The sequence below is a fragment of the Alligator mississippiensis genome, chromosome 1 (genome assembly GCF_030867095.1).
Source record: "Alligator mississippiensis isolate rAllMis1 chromosome 1, rAllMis1, whole genome shotgun sequence".
Lineage (NCBI taxonomy): Eukaryota > Metazoa > Chordata > Crocodylia > Alligatoridae > Alligator > Alligator mississippiensis.
Window position 1 is genome coordinate 93,775,260 of NC_081824.1, and position 22,741 is coordinate 93,798,000.

The following is a 22,741-nucleotide window of genomic DNA, read 5'->3' on the forward strand; positions in this document are numbered from 1 at the left end:
AGAGGCCCCTGACTACCTTCTCTTTTAAGCCTACTGGAACACCAAGGGGGAAGAACTGTTAGGGAATAGGGTGGTATATGAAAATAGAGCTGTGTGATGCTGGAGAAGAAAGTGGACCAGATGTCATGTTGCCAGGTCTGCTCAACAGGACCTTGAGAGTTCAACACAAGGCTTGATAATCCAGTGAAAAAGGATATTTTTCCAAAAACAAAACAAGTACACACAAAAAAAAGCTACATTGCACAACCACTTTCTTTTTTTTAAAGGCATGACTGGAAACAATGTTGCCCCATGTAAGTTAAGTGATTTTAAAGTAAATGTAACTATTAATTGTATACTTTTGTTGAATTAAGTCTCATCTTGAAAAGCTCTAAGGAAGCCTGATATTACTGACCTCAGGAAAGTAAAGGCTGTAAACAGGATGTGTTATCTTTGATTTGGTTTCCAAAAGAGCCCGCTCCTTTCGCTGTATACTTTGTTGTAATTCTTGCCATTCCTGTTAAAAGACAACAAGGATGTAAAAAAATTATGCTGTAACCCTAGTTATACCTTTTATTTTTATTTATTAAAAATGAAATCCCAGTACTTCCAAAATAGTGTACAGATAGCACAGAAACACTTATGCCAACGTGTATGTTATATAAGAAAAAGGCAAGTTTAGTCAGTGGTCAAATTCCATTGAACAGTTTAAAAGAAAAAAAAAAAATCAAACAGCATGGAAACATACTATAGCTCAGCTACATAGAGGCCCTTAAAATAAGCCAGTTCAATATAAAAAAAAAAAAAAATCAGAAGGACCACCCACATTGTTCTTCCACAAATCTCTTTTTTACAATCATCAATACAAAACAATGACGGCTAAACAGTTGGTAGGCAATCATTATTTACGGCATTTAACTGTCTCACACTGTTTGTTACAGCCACCTGCTTTCTCTCATCTTCTACTTTAGATTTATGATCTTTGGTGCAGACATCAGCTTTATGGCATGAGAGCAGTGCCTAGCACAATAGCGCCAAACCCCTTCCTGAGCTTAGTAGGAGTTAATGTACATCAGCTTAATTCTCAATAACCAGATTTCCTATACAGAAGCATGTATACCAATTCTCCTCCTGCCACTGCGTGTTTGTAGCATGCATTATACAAGACTTAACAGCTCCTGTGTATCAATTACTTTAAAATCACAAGGAAACCGTATACCAGAGAGTATTGTCTATACAGCAAAATACAGCTCCATGTAGGCATGGAATCTTACTGCATCTGAGTTAATTAACTGTCAAAAGAAGTTGAAAAACTTCAGAACATTCTTTCCCTAAAAATCAAGCTGTTCATTTCTCTTGTGATTTTAACACTTCGTTTTCCCCTCCATAAGGATTCTTGACTGTTCTCCCTAAGGAACAAGCTTCATTGCCACACTCCAACTGGCAAAACAAGGCTTGATATAAATTTCTCCTGAGAGATTTAGATGCTACTCCTTCCACCTTGTGTTGCTCAGCCTGCACTAGTGGTGAGCGTGAGATAAAAATACTTGCTCCCCCAAACCTTAGAACCAGCACCACCCTCCGTCACAAAATGAGGCTTACAGCTTCATCATCTTTGTTTTGTTTTTCATCTTGCTCTCTGTCAGAATCTCTATCGCTTCCATCCTCTTTTTCACTCTGAGAGTCTCTGTTAGTTTCTTCTTCATCAGATTCACTCCCTTTATCAGAAATGTCTTCATCTTCCTCCTTTACCACAACTTCCTAAATCAGACATAAAAGAGCAACTCTGTAATTTAGTTTGACTGTATTTATTCTCAAGGGTAGAATTTTGCTTCCCCAAGTCTGACGGTGGGATTTCAAGTCCTATACCAAGATTTGTACTTAATATCTGACCCAACAATATTTGGCGGGAACCATGCTGTGTCAGTTAGTCTCCCTTGTATGAAATGCAAAATAACTTCATGATTACATCTGACATCCAAGTGAGAATTAATCTCTCATTGTACTGAACAAACTGCAATGTCCAAGATGCATACAGAACTCATATTTAGGTTGTGTGCACACATTCAAATGATCTGGGAGAATTCTCCTGGGTTTGTTCTCCTAGTAGAAAAACTTACCCCAAAATGTCTGAACACACATTTGAATGCTAAGCCCCTGAAGAGCAGAGACCTTGCAGTGCTGATGCTACACAGCCAGGGGTCCCATGTGCACAGAGCTCAGCATGCTCTACAAGCTCCCTCATTCTGCCTGGAGACAGATAGCAGCAGTGCACAGGGCAGCTCTGATGGGCTAACCCAGACTGCTCAGGGTCAACCTGTGTCTCCCTGTAGCACAATGTGGGAATTGCAAAGGAGGTGTTCTGCTTCCTGCCTGGCTAAAGCAATTGAGTCCAGTGAGCAACAGGCTATCTCCTGGGGTGGGGATGGGGAGGGACAAAATACCCTGGGATACTGGAGGACTGTGCTGTAGCTTCTCTCAGAACAGAACATGTACAGACATCAACTCTTCCAGGAATATTTTAACCCAGGTTGTTCTCAGGGTATTTTTCTTCCAGAGCACCCATTTTTATTCTGGGAGAAAAATCCTGAATATATATATACACGTGTGGTTTCTACTGGGAGAGCAGCATCTCTCCCTGGAGAAACTGAATGTCTGTATATGGCCTTAGTTCACTTTTCAATATTAAAAGCAAAGTGCTTTAAAATCCAATTCTGCATTCAGAGAGTAACCTGGATTTCTTGCTAAGTGATGCCTTTTCAAAACAAAAAGTGTTTTAATTCAGCTGAAGGCAAAATTATATACTACATCTATAGAATGGGGAACTTTATCATAGAAACCAGGGATTCTAGAAAGGATTTAGGGGGGTCACGCTAGTGAAATAAGCATAAGTTTATGACAAATAAGGCTACTTAGTAGATATATAAAGGCTATTTTACTTCCGTATTACAGAATTGGAGAGATGGATACTGGAAAACTGAATTCAGTTTTAGAATCACATTTCAAAAAGGATGACAAAACCTTGGAGATAGTAATGAAAAGTACCCTCAGAAATTACTGGCAAGATGGAGAAAATGTCTTATATAGAGGGATTAACTGCACTCAATCTACTAAATTCATCAAAAGATGACTGAGAGTGGATGTGATTATGGTGTGTAAGCATCTTCAAGAGGAAAAGTGGCAGTTACTAAAGGACTCTAATTTAGCAGAGGAAGGCATAAGAACAACTAATGGAAGGAACTTGAAACCAGAAAAATTCAACTTAGAATCAGACACATACTTTTAATAGCCATGTTGATCAACTACTGAACAAGCCACCTAGGCAGCAGGCTCTCCATCTACTGGTGACTTCTAATAAAGACTGGATGCCCTTCCACAACAAATGCTTTAGTCAAACCCAAGCTACTGGGCTCAGGGCAAGTGTAAGGGTGAAATTTAATGGCCCAATATATTCAGTAAAAAAGAGACTATATTTTACAGTCCCTTCTAGCCTTGAAATTAAGTCTATGAATTAAAGACCAACCCCATTAGCTTGCTTTTGTTTCTGCTGTTTTGGCTGCTGCAAAGGTGGAGGTGCAGGTTTCTTTTTCAAAGGTTTCTTTTTCTTTGATTTTGCAGCCTTCTTGGTTCCTTTATTCTTTTGTTGCCAACCTTTGCTTTTAACTCTGTTGGCATCTCCTTGCTGTAAGAAAACACAGTGATTAAACAGCAGTTAAAATAAATGTTTTAAATTTGGGACAACCAGATTCACAGATTTAAAAGCTTTATCTTGTAAGCCAAAGTTCTGTAGGATTTTGTGAAGAGCTAAGTGAGAAGTGCATGAATGAGTCATTCAAAACCTGAATGAAAGTTCATTTCTTAGGCAGGAAGATGAATACTATACCATGGCTTCATTCTTCACTTACCCCATCCTCAGTAGGTTGTTCTTCTGCTGCACAGATGGACTGTTCCTTTTCAAACACTTCCTGATTATGGAAGAAAGTAAAAGTCCATTAGTTTCCATCTGTGCCAAACAAAATTGATGTTTGGAGAGCTATACTGTCACTCTGATATCAAACTGAATGTAAATGGGCTAAAATAGAATTTTTTCTTCAGTATAAAGAACTCTGTTTTCAGTGATAATAACCACAGAAAACTAATTTACTAGTACTAAAAAGCATAAATTCAAACCTTTGTACAAATCTTTGCAATACTAACATAATAGTACTTGTGTTAAAAGGTTTATAATGATAGTCCTGTCTTGTCCTTAAACATTTATTTAACCTATAAAATATAAAAATTCTGCATCACAAAATTAAGCAGCGGTAATAAAATGCAAAAGTTACAAAAGTACCAAAAAAAGAACAACTCAACATCTGGGATACTATTCATGGATTCAAGAGCAAAAATCAAGCCAGAAGCATGATAAATAGCAAAGTGTAACAAATGACAGAAAACAGTCTTTATGCCCCCCTCCCTGCCCCAAACCATGAAACTCCTGCATAACTGAATACATTTTTTGCATTTGTTGTTTAGCTTTGGAAGCTAACACTTGGCACAAAAATTTAGCCACTTAATTTCTTACAGAAAACTGTCCTGTACTAAGATTGCAAAGATGATTTACTGACAGTACTATGAATACCTAGTACTAGCATGAGATCTCAAAGATATCAATGAAACATTCAGATCTTGGACACCTCTAAACAATGAATAATCTGCAACAAATGAGGAAGAGGTCTTACAGATGACAGCTATCTTTATCACATATCCCTGATCCATCCCCAGAACACCCACATACTGAATAAAGCAGGAAACCTATGGAAAATAAATTCATCTAATCTTATATTCAATCAGAATAAGAACAAAGATACAATTAAAGCTACTAAGAAAGAATATCAGAGTTGCCATAACAAAGAGAGACTCAGTTTTTCATTTAAAGACACTGGCATTGTCAACAGTCCTGCCTATTTACTAGCAAAAATTTGACCTAGTCAATCTTTTTTTCACAAGTACTAATAAAGTTACACATTCAGGTTAAGAAATACAAGCTAGGAAAAACCAGTATAGGGTGTATGTGCTACCTGAACTTGACCCCATCACATTAAAGAAGGGCTGTCAGACCTAGACCACAGAATTTCTTGCAGGCTGAATCCAGCCAAGGCAGGGAGTGGTTTTGGTTCTAGTATGGTGCATACCACAGCAGCAGTTGCTCCACAAGGGAGCAGCAGTGGGGCTGGCAGCTGAGAAGGTGGGACTGCAATGGTAGCAAATGGCAAAGCGGACAGAGGGCAATCGGGGATGCATCAACCCTTGTTCATCCTCCTGGCTCCAATCCTCATGCTCACCAGGGCCCAGACAATTACCCCTAGCCAAACCCCCAACTTCTGGTTATCTACCAGTAGCCTGGCAGGACAGAATCATAGAAAATTAGGGTTGGAACAGACCTCACTCAGGAGGTCATCTAGTCCAACCCCCTGCTCAAAGCAGAATCATCCCCAACTATATCATTCCAGCCAGGGCTTTGTCAAGCTGGACCTTAAAAACCTTGAGGGATGGAGGTTCCACCACCTCTCTAGGTAATCTGTTCCAGTGGTTCACTATCCCCCTAATGAGAAAGTTTTTCCTAAAATCCAACCTAAACCTCCCTTGCTGCAACTTGAGATCATTGTTCCTTGTTCTGTCATCTGTCACTACTGAGAACAGCCTAGCTCCATCTTCTTTGGAACCACCCTTCAGGCAGTTAAAGGCTGTCAAATCCCCCTTCAGTCTTCTCGTCTGCAGACTAAATAAACCCAGTTCACTCAGCCTCTCCTCAGAAGTCATGTGCCCTAGCTCCTGAACCATTTTCATGGCCCTCCACTAGTCTCTCTCCAACGTGTTCACATCCTTTCTATTGGGGGGGGGAGCGCAAAACTGGACACAGTACTCCAGATGTGGCCTCAGTAATGGAGACTAGAGTGGAATAATTACTTCCCTCGATCTGCTGGCAACAGTCCTACTAATGCAGCCCAATATGCTGTTACCCTTCTTGGAAACAAGGACACACTGCTGACTCATATCCAGCTTATTGTCCACTGCAACCCCCAGGTCCTTTTCTGGAGAGCTGCTGCTAAATCAGTCAGTCCCCCCCAGGCTTTAGCAGTACATGGGATTCATCCATCCTAAGTGTAGGACTTTGCACTTGTCCTCATGAGATCTCTTTTGGCCCAATCCTCCAATTTGTGTAGATCACTCTGAATACTAACCCTACCCCTCCAGTGCACCTACTACACTGCTCAACTTGGTGTCATCTGAAAACTTGCTGAGGGTAGAATGCACCCCATCTTCCAGATTGTTAATGAAGATATTGAACAAAACCATCCCTAGGATTGATCCCTGGGGCACTCCATTTGATACCGGCTGACAACTAGAGAACGAGCCATTGATTTACTATCCATTGAGCCTGACAATCCAGCCAGCTTTCTATCCACCTTATAGTCCATTCATCCAACCCATACTTGCTTGCAAGAATGATGTGGGAGATGGTACCAAAAGCCTTGCTAAAGTCAAGGTATATTGCATCAAATGCTTTCTACCCCTCTACAGAGTCAGTTATGTCATCATTGAAGGCAATCAGGTTGGTCAGGCATGACTTGCCCTTGGTGAATCCATGCTGACTGTTCCTCACAAAAGTAATCCAAAATCCACATTTTCCATGATTAAAATGAAACACCACTATATACACACACATACATATACATGCTGCCCTGAAGAATTAGATTCTATCCCTATCTTTCAGAATTACTATGTGATGCTAAGCAAATCCAAAACTAGACTTCATGTAAGTGATCAATAAAGACCACATAAGTGGTTGGTTGTAAACAGAGGCTGCATTTATCCCAGGAGAAAGCCTTTAGTCCCATTTCAAGTACCTGTGAAGTATGAGAAATAAAATGCACTAATAGTTTTTCCCAGATATTGGTATGTGCATCTATAAGTTAATTGCGGCTCATTTAGCATAACTGTCCTTCGTCCCAGAGACAAGTCTGTCAGGCTATATGCTCTCTGTGGCCGCCTACTGACAGAGAAGCAGCAATGCAGCTTGGAAGGGCTACACATATAAAGGGCTGTTTTGATTTGAGCTGAATCCCAGGACAATCAGAACTGCCTATAACGACAAGCCTGTTTAAAGCCTAACTACGTGTTCCTCATTTTCTGGATGGCCAAATCAAGTCCCTAGAGAGATGTGAAGGATTGTCAACAGTCCTGTTTAAGTTATCCAACTTGCATATTGTAATTGCCTAACCACAGTATTATTTACAATGTGGAGAACTCACAGCTAACTGCATACTTTGAACTCAAAGTAATAACTAATGCAAAGTACTCTGAAAAAATTAGGTACCCAGATTTGGATAAGGTATTTGTTAGCCTAATCTTAGGGCCTCATTTCTCCATCCAAGAAATGAGGATAATTCCCCTTACACTTTTGGGGAATTCTCTAAAGATAAATCAGTATAATATAGTATAGGCCATGGAAAAACCATAAGAAAATTAATCATTTACATCAGGGCAAGTATTAAACAGGAGGCATGTCTACACATGAATTTACACACACCTAAACTTAATTCATTTAACCTAAGGCACATTAAGGCGATTTAGGCGTGTGTCTAAATGTGGATGCCTTAAGGTGGCTCACTGGGCTGCCTTGGTCAGCACTTTGGACAGCCCCTGGAAGGCAGTGGCAGCATAGCTGGGCAATGCCCAGCACTGGCTGAGGGGGTTGAAGCCTCCAGTCCCTCCCAGATGCAGTTGGCCCAGCTCCGGCCCCAGCTCTAGCTCCCTCCCTGTGTTCCTGTCTCCCCAGCGTCAGATGAGAGCGGGCCAGAGTTCTACCCATGGGGCCCCGCACTGCCACCAGGCGCCACCAAGAAGATGACACAGAAGGTACTGTTCTGCAAGGTACAGATGCTGGAACTGCAGCAGTGGCTCTGGCAGCAGCAGTTCCTGTCAGGGTGCACTAAGTTGGTAGAGGGGACAGGAGACACAAGGGCTCCTGTCAAAGCACAAGGGACAAGCCCCCCCTGTGACTCCCTGCAGGGGAAGGGGACAGCACAGCACAGACAGGGCCTTTGCTAGTGGCTCCCCCATGCCTCTCTCACAGGGTGGGTTTGCTGGCCCAGGCAATGCAACCCTGCAGGGGTGGGATGCCTCACTGCCAACCCGGGATTCAGGCGCCCTTAGAAGCCCGCTTGGTCTTGGATCAGGTGGGTCAAGGAGAGAGCTGAGCCTCCACCTACACTGCACCCAGCCTGCCAGGCCTGAGCTGTGCAGAACCACCAGATGCTTACACAGGACAGAAGTGGGTAGAGCAGGGAAAGCTATACTGGGTGCTGGGGGCAGACGCAGTCCCAGCCCGCCTGCTGTCCCACACAGAAGCCCCAGCATGGGCTTTTAAGGGCACCTGGATCCTGCGCAGGCAGCAAGGCAGCCCGCCCCTGCAGGGCTGCATTTCCCAGGCAGCAAAACTGCCCCAAAAGAGAAGCATGGGGGAGCTGCTAGCAAAGACAGTGAATAGAGTGAATAGAATGGCTTCTAAGGTTTCTGATTAAAAGTGAACTTGGATACACAAAAGCTTGTGGCGAGAGAGAGAGAGAGATTTAGCCATGTTAGTCTGAAGTCAGTCAGAAGGCAGATATACACCTTTACAGACTAACTAAACAAGAGAGATCTCTCTCTCTTATTTAGTCTATAACTAAATTAAGAGATTAGTGATCTTTAGTGAAAATAAGCGTTTTTAAAATATAGACTAACTAAATATATATCTTATTTAGTTAGTCTATAAAGGTGTGTATCTGACTGACTTCAAATTAATATGGCTAAATACTTCTCTCTAGCATTTCTAACATGAAAACAGATTGTCTTGAGGAGAAGTGATTTAATAATTTTAACAATAGCAGTGTTTAAGAATATTTTAAAAACAAACAAAATTATGAATAAAATTAAGCAGTTAGCTCCCAACACAAGAAATCCAGTTTATCCCCACAATGCAATATAAAATAGGAGATTTCTTGACTACTTACTGCCATTGTCTGTCTTGTTAAAGTGACCAAAACAGTGACTAGTGATCCTACTGTAATATTGTTGCTGTCTTCATCATCCAAAACTAAGGTAAAAGAAAAGAAATACTTCCATTTAGCCTTTGTTTTTTTTAAATAGTTTCATACTTTTTGACTCTGACAACACTGATATTCATAATGAAAGCGTATTTATTTTGCAAATATTTCCAAGTCTTCTGAATGTCTCAGAGGTAGATTAACATTACGCTTTTCCATTAGGAAGATGTCTGAATGATCAATTTACTACGTTTAAAAATAACTTTGCAGCACCCATATAACAAATTTCAGAAAACCAGAAAAAAAGAGAACAATGTATTCAATTCAGACTGAACACTAACTAATTACAATATGGCTATCCAAGGTAGAATTTGTGCACAAGACAGTCTCAGTCTCTCTCACACACACACACACACACAGAGGATCATTAATGACCCAGACACACACACACACACACATTTAGGTTTGCACAACACTAAATCAAACACTACCATCAATACCTCTTGAGGAAACTATTGCTAACCTAGGAATCTGTCAGACGTTTAGATGTACTTGAGTTTCTCAAGCTATAAAGTTGACATGTAAGATCCCATCTACCCTTTTCCAGGTTACATAAATAATATAATGAACTGTGTTTAAGAGTTCCGAGCAGATTACTGCCAACAGACTATCAAGTTGTCAAGAGGGAAGACATGTGCATGAAAGGACCTCCCACTTACCCTGTGATTTTATATCCATGGTGACATGTGGAAAACTGCCAAGGACAGCCATAACTTCATCATATTTCTCATCTTCTAGGAAATGTAGTAAGTTGTGGCGGTCAGATTCTTTCAGACTCACCAAGTCTTGGATACTTTTAATTTTGTGCTTGGTTAAAAAAGGGAAAGAAGAAAAGAAAAAAAATTCACACTACAGAAAAATCTTGTCAAAATGAAACTCTAGTTAATAATATATTGCTTATATCCTAGCAGTGCAAACTGTTCATTTGATGCATACACACTAAAAACTCACTGGAAAATTGATGTTTAAAAAAATTAATATAAACCAACAAAAAAATACATGTCCTATTCATGCTTACTGTACTTGCATTCAAATCATTGTTGTTAAAACTGAAGTAATAATTTATACAGTACCTATTATTTTAACTGGACATTTCAGTAAATGAGGCAAAATAGCTTGAACACCCTATTAAACCTACTTCTATATTTTCTGGTTCTATTTTGCACAAATAAAATTCTAAACTTTTTGCTATATGTTGCAATGTTAAGAAATTAATAAAGAGAAATGTATTTTATACACTGGTATGGTAGTCTATACATAAAACAGTCACTGCTGATAAAATCTGCAGACACCATCAAATAGCAGAGCGATAAATAGGGATCTGAGTTTTCTGTTTCCCACGAGGAAACAGAGAAAACTGCAGATTTTCCTCTTTACTAGAGGAAACCACGGATTTCTCATTTTAGCAGAGAAACCCATGGATTTTGAAGTTTTGCAGAGAGCTTGCTGCACGCTGTCAGAGTTCTAGCCCGCAAGGGGCTGGGAAGGAGCGAAGGGAGGGTGGTCAGGCAGGGGGCACCTGGTCCATGTATATGCACATGGCCACCAGGCAGCCTGGAGAGCAGCTCCCATGGGGAGGGGGGAGGGGAGGATTGAGGCCCCCAGAAGGGAGGGAGGGAAGGAGTTGGCCAGGGCTAGGGCTGGGACTGCTGCCCAGCCAGGCAGTGTGTGGGGCTTGGGGTTGGGGCTGCAACATGCAGCCACAGGATCCCAGCAGGGAGCAGGATAGGGCTGCGGGTGGCTTGTCCACAGGGTCGGGGGAGGGGCTGGCACCCCACTGCTGTACATACTTCCAGGGGGCAAAGGGAGGGCCCATTCCCCCCAGATCTGTGCATGGGGCAGGGGCAGAGTGGGCTACCCACTGTGGGCTCAGGCTCCCGGACTGCTGCCCCACCCGAGGGCCTCCGCAGGCTAGCAGGCGCAATCCAGGGCTGCAGGGCAGAGCAGGGCCATGCAGGGATCTCCTTGCCACTGCAAGCTCCACACTGCCCTGGCACAGCATCCCCTGCACGCACAGCAACAGTGAGGGGGCACAACCCTGCGCCACCATCCCTAGTGCTGAAGCACATGCAGCAAATGCATCACCAGGGCAGCACAGGGCTTGCAGTGGCAAGGAGATCCCCATGTGGCCCCACTGTTTCCTGCAGTGCTAGGTTGCAAGCACTGGGCTGCGGAGGCCTCAGGGGAGGGCAGCAGGGTGGGAGCCCAAGCCTGTAGCCTGTCCATTACACAGATCTGGGAGGTATGGGTCCCCCCCATGTCCCCCAGGAGTGTGCGCAGCAGCAGGGAACCACCCTCCCATTCCCTCTGTCTGAGCCCACAGCAGGCAGGCAGCAGGCAGGCAAGCTGGGCTCTGATCTGCTGCAGCAGCCACTGCCTCCTGCGTGGGGCAGGGTGCTGTAGACCTGGGTCCCTGGCCCTGTAGCCCTGGCAGCTGGGGGCCCCCTCTGGCAGGTCTGAGGGGAACAGGGGAGGGGAGGAGTGAGGGGCCTTTCATTTTAAATCGTGGATTTTAGAGTTTTTATGACAGAATTTGTGATTTTTTAAAATCAGAGATTTTGCAATTTTAAAAATTTTTTTTTTTTTAAATCAGGGAAAGCCAGCATCCCTGGTAATAAATGACAGTAATGGGTAGCAGTAATTCAGAGCATTCTGTATCACACGATAATATAGGTCCATTCAAAGAGAATGTGTTTTAATATAGCCAAATGTACAGGTCATACATCTAAGGCAGTTACACACAGCCAGAGTGCCATAAGAACCTTTAAAGGGTGCCATGCAATATTAGTAGTATTAAGTGTTCAAATGCCTATATATGATTCACAAGATTAACCAGAGCTATGAAACAGAAATCTACTATGTGAAAAACATTATGACCTGCCATGGTCTTTGAGTTTTTGCAACTGAAGAATACTTCTATTATTCTGCAGCCCAGATATGAGTGCAAAGTGCTGCACCGAGAGAGAAGAAATTAACAGCACACTTACAGGCTGGGGGAGGGCCTTTTCAGTAGCACAGCAGCGGAAAGGGATCTCGGATTCATTGTTAACACCAAGATGAATATGAGCCATCAATGTGACGAAGCCATCAGTAAAGCTAACTGCACTCTATCATGCATTAGCAGGTGCATCACAAACAAGTCCAGGGAGGTGATACTTCTCCTCTATGTGGTACTGGTCAGGCCACAGCTGAAGTACTGCATCCAGTTTTGGGCGCCATACTTCAAGAGGGATGTGGATAACCTTGAGAGGGTCCAGAGGAGGGCCACTTGTATGGTTAGGGGCCTGCAGGCAAAGCCCTATGAAGAGAGACTGAGGGACCTAGATCTCTTCAGCCTTTGCAAGAGAAGGCTGAAAGGTGATCTTGTGGCTGCCTATAAATTCATCAGGGGAGGCAGCAAGGAATAGGAGATGCTCTGTTTACCAGGGCACCCCTTGGAGTAACTAGGAACAATGGCCACAGACTGACAGAGAGCAGATTTAGGTTGGACATCTGGAAGAACTTCTTTACGGTTAGGGTTGCCATAGTCTGGAATGGGCTTCCAAGGGAGGCGGTGCTCCCCCCTAGCTTGGGGGTCTTTAAGAGAAGGGTAGACATGCACCTGGCTGGGGTCATCTAACCCTAGCACTCTTTCCTGCCCAGGGCAGAGGGTCGGACTCAATGATCTACTGAGGTCCCTTCCGACCCAAACATCTATGAATCTATCTATGAATCCATGAAAGCTAAGAGCTGGCATTTTTGAGTGAGCCCTGAGTCTAATGAGTGGTAACCCTTGGGTCTCAAAAGGATGAGAACCACTGACTTAAAAAGGAAACACAGGTCATACCTATAAAATGGGGAGTTGCATCCTGGAATAGTGTCTCAGAAAAAGGATTCAGTGGTCACAGTGGGCTAGCTCCTCAACACAGTGGACCAGTGAGAAGCTTTGGCAAAAACAGCCAATATGTTCACTGCATGTCTAAACAGGTCAAGATTAAGAGAAGGGAAGAACTCTGTTTTTCCTCTATATGATACTGTTTTGACTGGCATTGGAAAATGGTGTAGTTCTAATGTCCACATTGCAAAAGCGATGTTAAAAAATTGGGGGGGGATACAGAAAGATTGGGGGTCATCATTGACCACAAGATGAACATGAGCCTTCAATGAGATGCTGCGGCTAGTAAAGCGACCAAAACACTGGCTTGCATCCATAGATGCGTCTCAAGCAAATTCCGGGATGTCATTCTCCCCTTGTACTCAACCTTGGTGAGGCCACAGCTGGAGTACTGTGTCCAGTTTTGGGCCCCACAATTCAAAAAGGATATGCAGAAGCTTGAGAGAGTCCAGAGAAGAGCCACACGCATGATCAGAGGTCAGGAAAACAGACCTTACGACGACAGGCTGAGAGCTGTGGGGCTCTTTAGCCTGGAAAAGCGCAGGCTCAGAGGTGATCTGATGGCCACCTATAAGTTTATCAGGGTGCTCACCAGGATCTGGGGGAACATCTGCTCACCAGAGCGCCCCAAGGGATGACTAGGTCGAACAGTTATAAACTCCTGCAAGACTGTTTCAGGCTGGACATAAGGAGGAATTTCTTCACTGTCTGAGCCCCCTTGGGCTGGAATAGCCTGCCATCGGAGGTGGTTCAAGCACCTACATTGAACACCTTCAATAAAAAATTGGATGCTTAACTTGCTGGGATCCTATGACCACAGCTGACTTCCTGCCCTTCGGGAGGAGGGCTGGACTCCATGATCTTCCAAGGTCCCTTCCAGCCCTAATGTCTATGAAATCTATACACACTAAAATGAATTTAAATGCTGGAGAAAATACCCTGCAGCAAGTTAAGGATCTCAATCCATTTAGTTTACTAAAAGGAAGACAGAGATGAGTGGACTACAGTGTTTGAACACTTCAACAGGGAGAAAAATACCAGGTACTAAGAAGTTCTCTGGCCTATGCAGAGATGCATAACAAGAACCAATGACTAGATTTGAAAACCAGACAAAATTACATTACCAATAAGGCAATTTATTAGTGTGATAGTGATTAATCACTGGAACAAACTACCAAGGAAAGCTGATTGCTGATAATTTCAGTGTTGATTGATGGCTTCAAGTCAAGCCTTTCTGGAAGATGTACTTTAATTTTCAAACACAAGCTGTTGGGCATAATACAAGTTTAACTGGAGGAAATTCGATTGTCTAAGCTATACATAAGGTTAGAAAAGATCATCTAATAGTCTAACCTTATTGAAGAAGCAAGATATTGTTTTTGTCCAGCACACCTACCCCAAAATTAATTATACTATGGATTCTAACTCAGAACATGTATCACAGTCATTCCAAAATTCATTTATAAGACAATCAGATGCATTTTAAGAAACCATGCAATCCAGGTATTCATGAATACATGTATGTTTCAAGCTATAAATCAGTAAGTTTGCCAACTCATAAACAGTGTCACGGTAAAGGAAATAATACTTAGTCATGCTCATCCTTCCTTTATCAAGAGCTTCATACCTTTTTATTATTGGAAACTCTCCTATGATTGTCTTCTTCAATGTGTGGGAGCTGCAGAAGCGGAGATTTGAACTGCTGAAGACCCTGGACAGTCATCTGGGAAAGCTTCATGCAGTTTTCCAAAGATCCCAATGATGGAGCACGGAACTCCCTTTCTTGGAGAGAATGAAATATACAACATCACTTTTTATATTTTTTCCTGTACCTTTAGAAGTTTGTGATATATTGCATTCTGAAGGAAGACAATACTTTCAGTCTAATGCCCATAAAGGGGAGATTATCTTGCTATATATAAATTTTAATTTAATATATTGGTTAATTTAATATAACATTTTAATTGAGCTACTAATTACCCTCTGAATAGTAGTATCAATCTTGCTTTAAAAGTTATAAGTTGTTTGTCTGTTTAATAAGTAAAGAATTCCTGGGCTTTATAGCCTGGACAATTTATAGCCTGCTAATTTTTTTCACATTGTGCTATACAGTTTCATAGTTGTTAGGGTTGAATGACTGCTTCCCTCCTAACCCTGTAGGCTGCCCATGGGACAGATGGGGTAAGAGGTAATGTACCCGGCCCAAAAAAGGAACAACATTTTAAAACTCAGTTTGTGGTACATGTATAGCTATAAATAAGATTAACAATTATTTTAATATTTACAGTGAATCTATAATGGAAAGGCCAAATGTGAAGTACCAGCACTGATCTATCATGAGATGAAGAGAACAGAGCTTAATCCAAAAACAAAATTGCCACCCAGTGAAAGAGAGGCCTGTGCTTTAAAATAAGTAGCTAAAATAAAAATGAAAGGTGAACCATATTATAGCTCCAATATATTAGCAACACATAGAATATTTAACCCCATGAGCAAAATTGGGGTGTGCAGACACTTACAAAATGTAGAGAATAGGAAAATGGACAGTTTAGGGATATAAGTATTGCCTGTATTTTCAAACAGTGTGAAGTGCAATAAAGTTCTCTTCAGAGAGTAATCAAAAGAAACAGACACACGTGCAACTGAGTAGGCACAGACACAGACTAAAAACCAGATGTTGCCAAGCTTTGGCCACCACAGACCAAAGCTTGTGACCCAGCTCCCTGCTGCAGGTTGCAAATCTCCCTATCACAATACAAGCATGTAGTAGTCTCTTACAGAAAAAAATAATGTAGTATTAGACTTAACTGATATAAGTTAAATCAGTTTATTGAACTTCTGTCACAGATCCCCTTCACACTCAAGTTAACTCACAGTTAGTCCCCCAGCACCCTAAGATGCTTTTCACCTCCCCCGCAAACTCCCCCTCATAGGGTGGGTGGGCTAGCCTTGGCACAAGCTATCTGCTGCAGCTGAGCAGAAAGGTGTTTTCTAGCACCCCCTTGCTTCTGGCCTGAGCCACTGCAGGCATGTGGCTGCATTTCCTGAATCAAAAGTGAATGCCTGTTCACTTGCTTATTGGCTCAATTTATAGAGCTTAAAGTAACCTGCAAAGATTGAATTGATTCAGCCTCAGGCTTTTTGACTATCTGTACTTTGCCCGTAAATAGCAAAGGAGTGCTTGATAGAAGCCAAACCAGTAACACGACAACAAACCAAAAACAACAACAAAAAAACCCTACCGGAAAGTTTGTGGTACACAGGTCTTCACAGGTTTCATATCCTTTCCCCTACCTTATAGTATGTACACTTGCCTTCATTATCACTGAACTATCTTCCAGTGCAAAGAAGATAGCAGCCACAACAAGAGGGAGGTTCCTGCTGGGCCAGGAAAAGAACGTGTGTGGTTCAGTGAGGTGATTGTTGGCCTGGAGTCTTACCCTGAAGTCTTGCTCCCAGTGAGGTAGAAATTCCACCCCCCCGCCTTGTACTACCCTTCACCTATTTTTTTTAATGACTCTTAAATGCAAGGTGCCAGTGGTGGGTTTGGATAACAAGTAACTTAAGGTGATTGCTGGGAAGTCAACAAAACCAAGGTTCAAACCCCATCTGGCCCTAGAACCCAGATGTCTGGCTTTGTGGGGGGTAGTCACTTAGAAAATGGGGGTAAAAACAGAAAGGCCCTTCTCCTTGCTGGTATATAATGGTTTATACATACAGGCTTACATGCAAGTAGAAATTTTGTTCCTAGTCATATAAGTGCCAAAAATATCATGTAGAAGACCAAAAATGGCTACTTAGACATCCTTGCTTGCTAGCCATTACTGAGTCACAGGGAAAAGAGAAGCCTAAGAGCCATATATATATATTTTAAAAGGCCCAGCACCAATTGGGGTTTTAATTCAGCAAATCAAAAGTAAATTTAAAACACGGAAAGAGTTTTCACATGCATTCTTTTAATCCCTTATCATAGAATCACAGAAAATTAGGGTTGGAAGGGACCTCAGGAGGTCATCTAGTCCAACCCTCTGCTCAAAGTAGGACCATCCCCAGCTATATCATTCCAGCCAAGGCTTTGCCTAGTCAGGTCTTAAAAACCTACACAGAGTCCTTATGTCTCTGCCTTGCTCAGAAATTGATAGCCTGGACTGTTCTTTTGGAAATGTGTACTGGTTTAAAATCATGGTTTGAATCATGATTTAAGTTAACAACCAGGAAACTGATTTTAAATCAGTTTTACTTTCCTGTATGTTTGGTCCACATTCCCTCTTTCCCCAAGAAAAGTTTATTCTCATTTGGTAGGCACCAACTGAGTAGTTAGAAAAAAATTTCTTGGCAAGCTTTTAGGCGCAGTCACCCTTCTTAGGCATGGGAAGTCTCTGCTGTTCTGGCATAATCATTAAAATATGTTGCTTTGCAACAACTGAACATAGGTTTTACATGACATTGAGTACTATTAACTAGAAAGATATAGGATATCAAACTACTTTCATTTAGGCAAATAAGCCTAAACTTAGCATTCATTCTGATTTTTTTAGAAAATGGTGGATAATGATTTTGCTAAATAATAATTAATTTGGCTCTCGTGTTGTAGATCAAGCTGATTTGGATGACAATTGGAAGTCAATTAAATACAGAATTTTAAAGATGTTTATTAGTTAAAATAATTATTTAACGTGTGCTAGATACACAAGTACAATTTTTAACAAAAATAATTTAAAATAATAAAAAATAATAAAACCAACCTACTAAACAAAAAATATAGTTCACTTAATAAACTGAAATATCACAAACCCGTCTTTCAGGTTTTTAGAACTAGTATAATTTCATCTTCTCATTTTGTTTTTACTCATGTTGGGAGACAGAAAAATAAGTTACCCTATATTTTAACTCCTAAATCAACTGTTCTTCAGTTTTTTATAAAATACTCTAAATGTGGGACCCCCCACCAACTCTCTCACCCAAAAGATTGTCTGCATCTACAGATGAACCTATTGCCACCAAAAACTGGCTTACTATTTTAACAAACTCTGTTCCTAGAGGCTTAGCCAGTAATTTTCATGATTTCAGTGGGCTGACTCTCTTTAAAACTTCAGCAGCAGACTGTATTCTGGAATCACTCACCTGCAGCACTACAATTTATTTAAACTGGCATAATAAGACATGATTATTAGAGACCCATATTACAGCACCACCTTCATCTTCAGCAGAAAGACATTTACGCTGGTAGGTGAGGCATGTTAAATATTTCATGGTTTAGCTTCTTTTACTAATTGAAAATGTAAGTGTGTTGGGCATATCTCTTTGTTTCTTTAAGTTCTTTCCAAGGCTGCATACATGTTTATTTCTATCAGAAGAAATGTCTTTTCGTAGAAAAACAGCCTAGGAGCTAGCCTGTACACACGTTCCTCTTGCCCAGTAGTTCTCAACCTTTTTGGACTTGAGGCACCCCTCACTGGACTCAAGGACTCAAGGTAGTCCTCTACAACTTTTGTGAATTTTTGGCACCTAATTAAAAAAATTAATACATAAGCGTATTATAGTGCCTACCTCCTTGCAGAGAGGCTTTTAAATTACCACTCAATGGGAGCAGCAGAAGGGTAAGAGGGGGACTGGGAGGCTTTCCCCAAGCCTGGTTTCCAGGCACACAGGCTTTCAAAAATCACCACCCCCACTGCTCAGTTGAATGGAAGGAGGAAGGGGAAGGAGGCACAGACCAGAGCTGGGCTTGCAAGTCCAACTCCCAGCCAGGCTGGCTTTGCAGCTGTGCAGCAAGGGGAAGCAGGTAGAGGGCAGTGCAGAGGAACTGGCAAGTCAAAGCCCCTGCCTGCTTCTGACACAGGGAACTTAGGTGGTTGAAGCAGGCAGAGAGCAGACTGGACTCAAAGTAGATCCTTCATCTCCTGGGTTATGAGATGATAGGAACAGCTGCCTCTGACACCTTCCCCAGACTGGTGACCCTGATCTCTGGAAGGCGCAGGAGCCTTTTCCTTCCCAGGAGAAACTCTCGTATGCGTGATTTAACCCTGGTGGTTCCCAGCTTATTTTTCTCCCAGAGCGGCCATTTTTGTTCTGGGAAAAAAACCACGAACATCTGCACATTTCTGTTTTCTACAAGGAGAATGGCAATTCTCCCAACAGAAACTGAACGTCTGAGTACAGCCCAAGTCTCAACAGTATAAGCCGGGGTCCTCAACCTTTAGCTTGTACACTAGATGTAACCCACACAACCATATCATATGGTCTGCAGGGCTGCCCAGTGGTCTGGAATTCTGTGGGAACAGTAGCAGCATTAACTGCTGCTCCCCTGCTCTCACATTTCCAAACTGATGAGTAGCCCTGTGGGCTGAACTGGATATGTGCCAGTCCTCTGGCACATAAGGGGCCTAAAGGCTCAATGTCACTCACATAAATCAGTAAGGCATCTATATCTTGCTCTTTATCCAAGGATATTAAAATAAATTTTCAGTATATGCAGCATGTTTTCTACATTTCTTCTTCAGCTGTGATTGTTCCATCTACTGTGTCATGATTTTCTTCAGAATAACCAGAAAATGACAATTTTTAATAAAACACAACCAAACACTAACTTTTATTTTACACATTTGGGAAGAATTAATATTGATCTTCTTCTACAGTTCCTCAGTAAAGCCGAAGCAAATTTTTATACAAAGATCATTAAAAAAAAAAAAAAAAAAAACTTTAAAAAATTATTTTAAAGTTATCTTGAAGATAGGAAAACAAAGTTGTAGGTGGAAACAACCCCTGACTTGTTCTGTCTTAATAGGAAAAGCATGATGCCTTCACCACAATATCGAACTCTCTCTATATATCACAGGCCGGGGGCATTATATATTAATAGTGAACGGGGAAAGAAGCTTCACCATAACGACAGCTAAAATAGATGGATGAATACATTCATAACCAAATTTCAAGCAGCAAATAAACCATGTAAGCTGTCATCATTTAGCAAATGTCTCCAAAACCAAAGAAATACTCTTGGGGAAGGAGAGGCCTCTCAGAATAAGCATAAAATCCTTTAGTAACCCCAGAGTAATTACCCTTATTAAAAGGGGCAGGGTTTTGTCCAACTTGTTCTGTGCTAGCTCTTTACAAATCATGTCCCACTAATCTAAAATAACAATTCAGTGGTATTGATATAATGTATTTAAGTGTTCCTGCTGACCTTGCCCATTTCAGCCTTCCTTGTCATTCCCATGACATGGCTTATTGGGTCACTGGCATGCATAATATTGCATGGTAAGCTGTTCCCTAAAAACAGACAGCAAGAAATCTTTAGAAAGCTAAAAAACCTCTAAAAAGGATTTTGAATACGATTCTGATGAAAGAAGACATACAGCTGAGGATTCTCTAGTAGCCAAATGCATCAAGTTCTTGAAGACTGCATCAGAACCTTAAGTGTTTTGTCATTATCTGCAGGCATGAAAGAATAGTGCCTGTGATGCAGAGAAGCCATGGATTCTCTTTGTTCTAACAGTGTTTACAGCAAAAAAGAGGAGAGGATTTTAAAGAGTATTAAGAGGGGATCTGTTAAAGTATTACATTTAGATTAAGATGGCTGCCCCTGAAAGGCTCAGAATGAAAACAGATTGAACAGGCTGTAAACTACAAGGGGGGGGGGAAAGAAACATGAGAGCAAATAAGATGAGCGAGAAAAAAAAAAAAAAAGATGAAAGATGTAAAAAGCAACAAAGGAAGAATGTAGAGGGAGAGGATGACAATGGAAACATCATACACCACATAAGTGATAACAGGGAGCACAAAGGCACTACTTCAGCACATGATATTTTTTTAAACTTCTGACCTTTAAAAATGTGCTTGCTTTTATTACCATCTTACAAGTGACCCTCTTTCAGATCACAACTGATTGCAAGAAACGATAACCTCAGGTTGGGAATTACTTGCAGGAACAGTTGCAAGAAACTGAGAACTTTTTCATGATGGTGATAAGAATATAATGCACAAGAAACATTTTATATACATTTCTTTAAGTCCCACATCTCAAGGTTTTCTCCAGGCAACATTTTTTTTTGGAACAGCGATCCAATGAACAGTGAGATTTATTAGTTTAAATATAAAGCTTCTTCCTTACCTTCACGGCTGCGAGCCATTATTATCAACTGACAGATAACGTTAATCATTTCTTGAAGTAAAGCAGGACACTTTTTCAGGATAAACTGCTGATCTGCAAAATAAGTGATTTGATGCAATTATATTGCTTTCTATTAAATGTCCTGCTTAATTAATTTTCTGAAATATTTCTGACCCGTTATATTTTAAGTAATGTTTAACCTATACTCAGAAATACCCTCCACACACAACATACATACACATGTTCATTTTCTTTTCTTCATATTATTCTCTAGTATACATATCAGTAATGTAACTGAGGGGTACTCAGGCAGGGCACCAGGACAGGGAACTAACTTAGAGGGCACCAGTAAGGCTCCCCCTTCCTCCAAGAGTCTCTCTCATGGCATGGGCAGCCCTGTGCTGCTGCTAGCCACAGAAACCACTCAGGCACAGCACCCATGCTCAGCAGTGTACCTTGTGGGGAGGGGAATGTCACCCCCCTCCACCAGAAGGCTTTGCCATAGGGGACATAGTCCTGACCCTATGCATTGCAGGTGGTGAACAGGGCACCAGGAACAGACCCTGGGGAACCCATGCTGCTGCCTATTCCTCAGTTCCTACTGCCACTCAAGTAAAGAGAGCCCAGGCAAGTAAGACTCCTCTCCTCCCACTCCCTCTTCCCCAACTTAAACCTCTGATGCATATATTCTGATTCTTACAGAAACTGATCAGTCTCAACACCTGCTGCCTTCCCAAAGATCAGTAGTAGTTATGGATAATTTTTGGTAGACTTCAAAACACAACTCCGTAAGTATAGCAAACAAACCTTTCTGCTACTTTAAAAGGGATGGGGGAGTTGCAGCATAGAAGCATAAAGCAGCTGTTATGGTCTGTTTTATCCACATAATCCTGTAGCAGTACACATTAGCCAAGTCACCTATTTTTGCCCCTCAGTGAAGTTGCAGTGGTTTTGCTATACTTGTATTGGTACAGACTCATGCAGACATAAGAGCTGCATCATAATGGCCTGTATTGTATCCTTTGATATCCCTACAATTATTTTATGTCTATACCTTACAGTATAAGATTTTAAGAAAGTGATGCTCAAAAGACTATTCTAAAATAATCTCTTTTAGAGGTGACTTACAAAAGGAAAATGCAGGGTTTATGCTTATTTGATCCTTAATATGAAAGCCTGAAAGGTTTATAAAAAAATCCTTCTACTTGCATATAGAGATCAACGTACTGAAAACTGAGTGACAGAGGGACTCAAAATCCCTTTCTGAATATTTTAAAACTGTTAATTTTCCATTAACAAACCTAATTCCAAAGCTTTTCACACTTGTTCAAAAAGATGCTCTCTGTTCAAAACTAACACATTCCCAGATGCTTCACATATAAAAGTATGACATCTGCACAGGCAGCTGAGACCCCAAAAGCCCTCAGTTGATCCTAGGAAACTCCACACTTAACTTTTCTGATGTTTCTAAACACCAAAATAACCAAGCAGTACAAACCTTTCAGGTTTCCACTATACATAAAAACAACACGAAATAACAAAAACTTTTTAAAAAATATTTGAAGGTCACATATAATATAAATCTAACAAACAAACAAACAAACAAACAAACAAACAAATCAGAATTCTGATCTTTTCTCCTCT

At 41.4% G+C, this 22,741-nt stretch overlaps 1 protein-coding gene across 1 annotated transcript in view; it reads right to left on the bottom strand.

Annotated features, from left to right (window-relative positions):
- The window catches only part of SEC63 (SEC63 homolog, protein translocation regulator), a 103,265-nt gene that overhangs the window by 12,329 nt on the left and 68,195 nt on the right, over positions 1-22,741 (bottom strand). Inside the window, exons 11-18 of the mRNA XM_006258510.4 lie at positions 21,098-21,190; positions 14,612-14,766; positions 9,770-9,917; positions 9,018-9,100; positions 3,885-3,944; positions 3,503-3,661; positions 1,582-1,740; positions 395-496 (exon numbers count right to left, since the gene is read on the bottom strand). Of these exons, the coding sequence (XP_006258572.1) occupies positions 395-496; positions 1,582-1,740; positions 3,503-3,661; positions 3,885-3,944; positions 9,018-9,100; positions 9,770-9,917; positions 14,612-14,766; positions 21,098-21,190 (959 nt within the window). The remainder of the gene's footprint in view (positions 1-394; positions 497-1,581; positions 1,741-3,502; positions 3,662-3,884; positions 3,945-9,017; positions 9,101-9,769; positions 9,918-14,611; positions 14,767-21,097; positions 21,191-22,741) is intronic.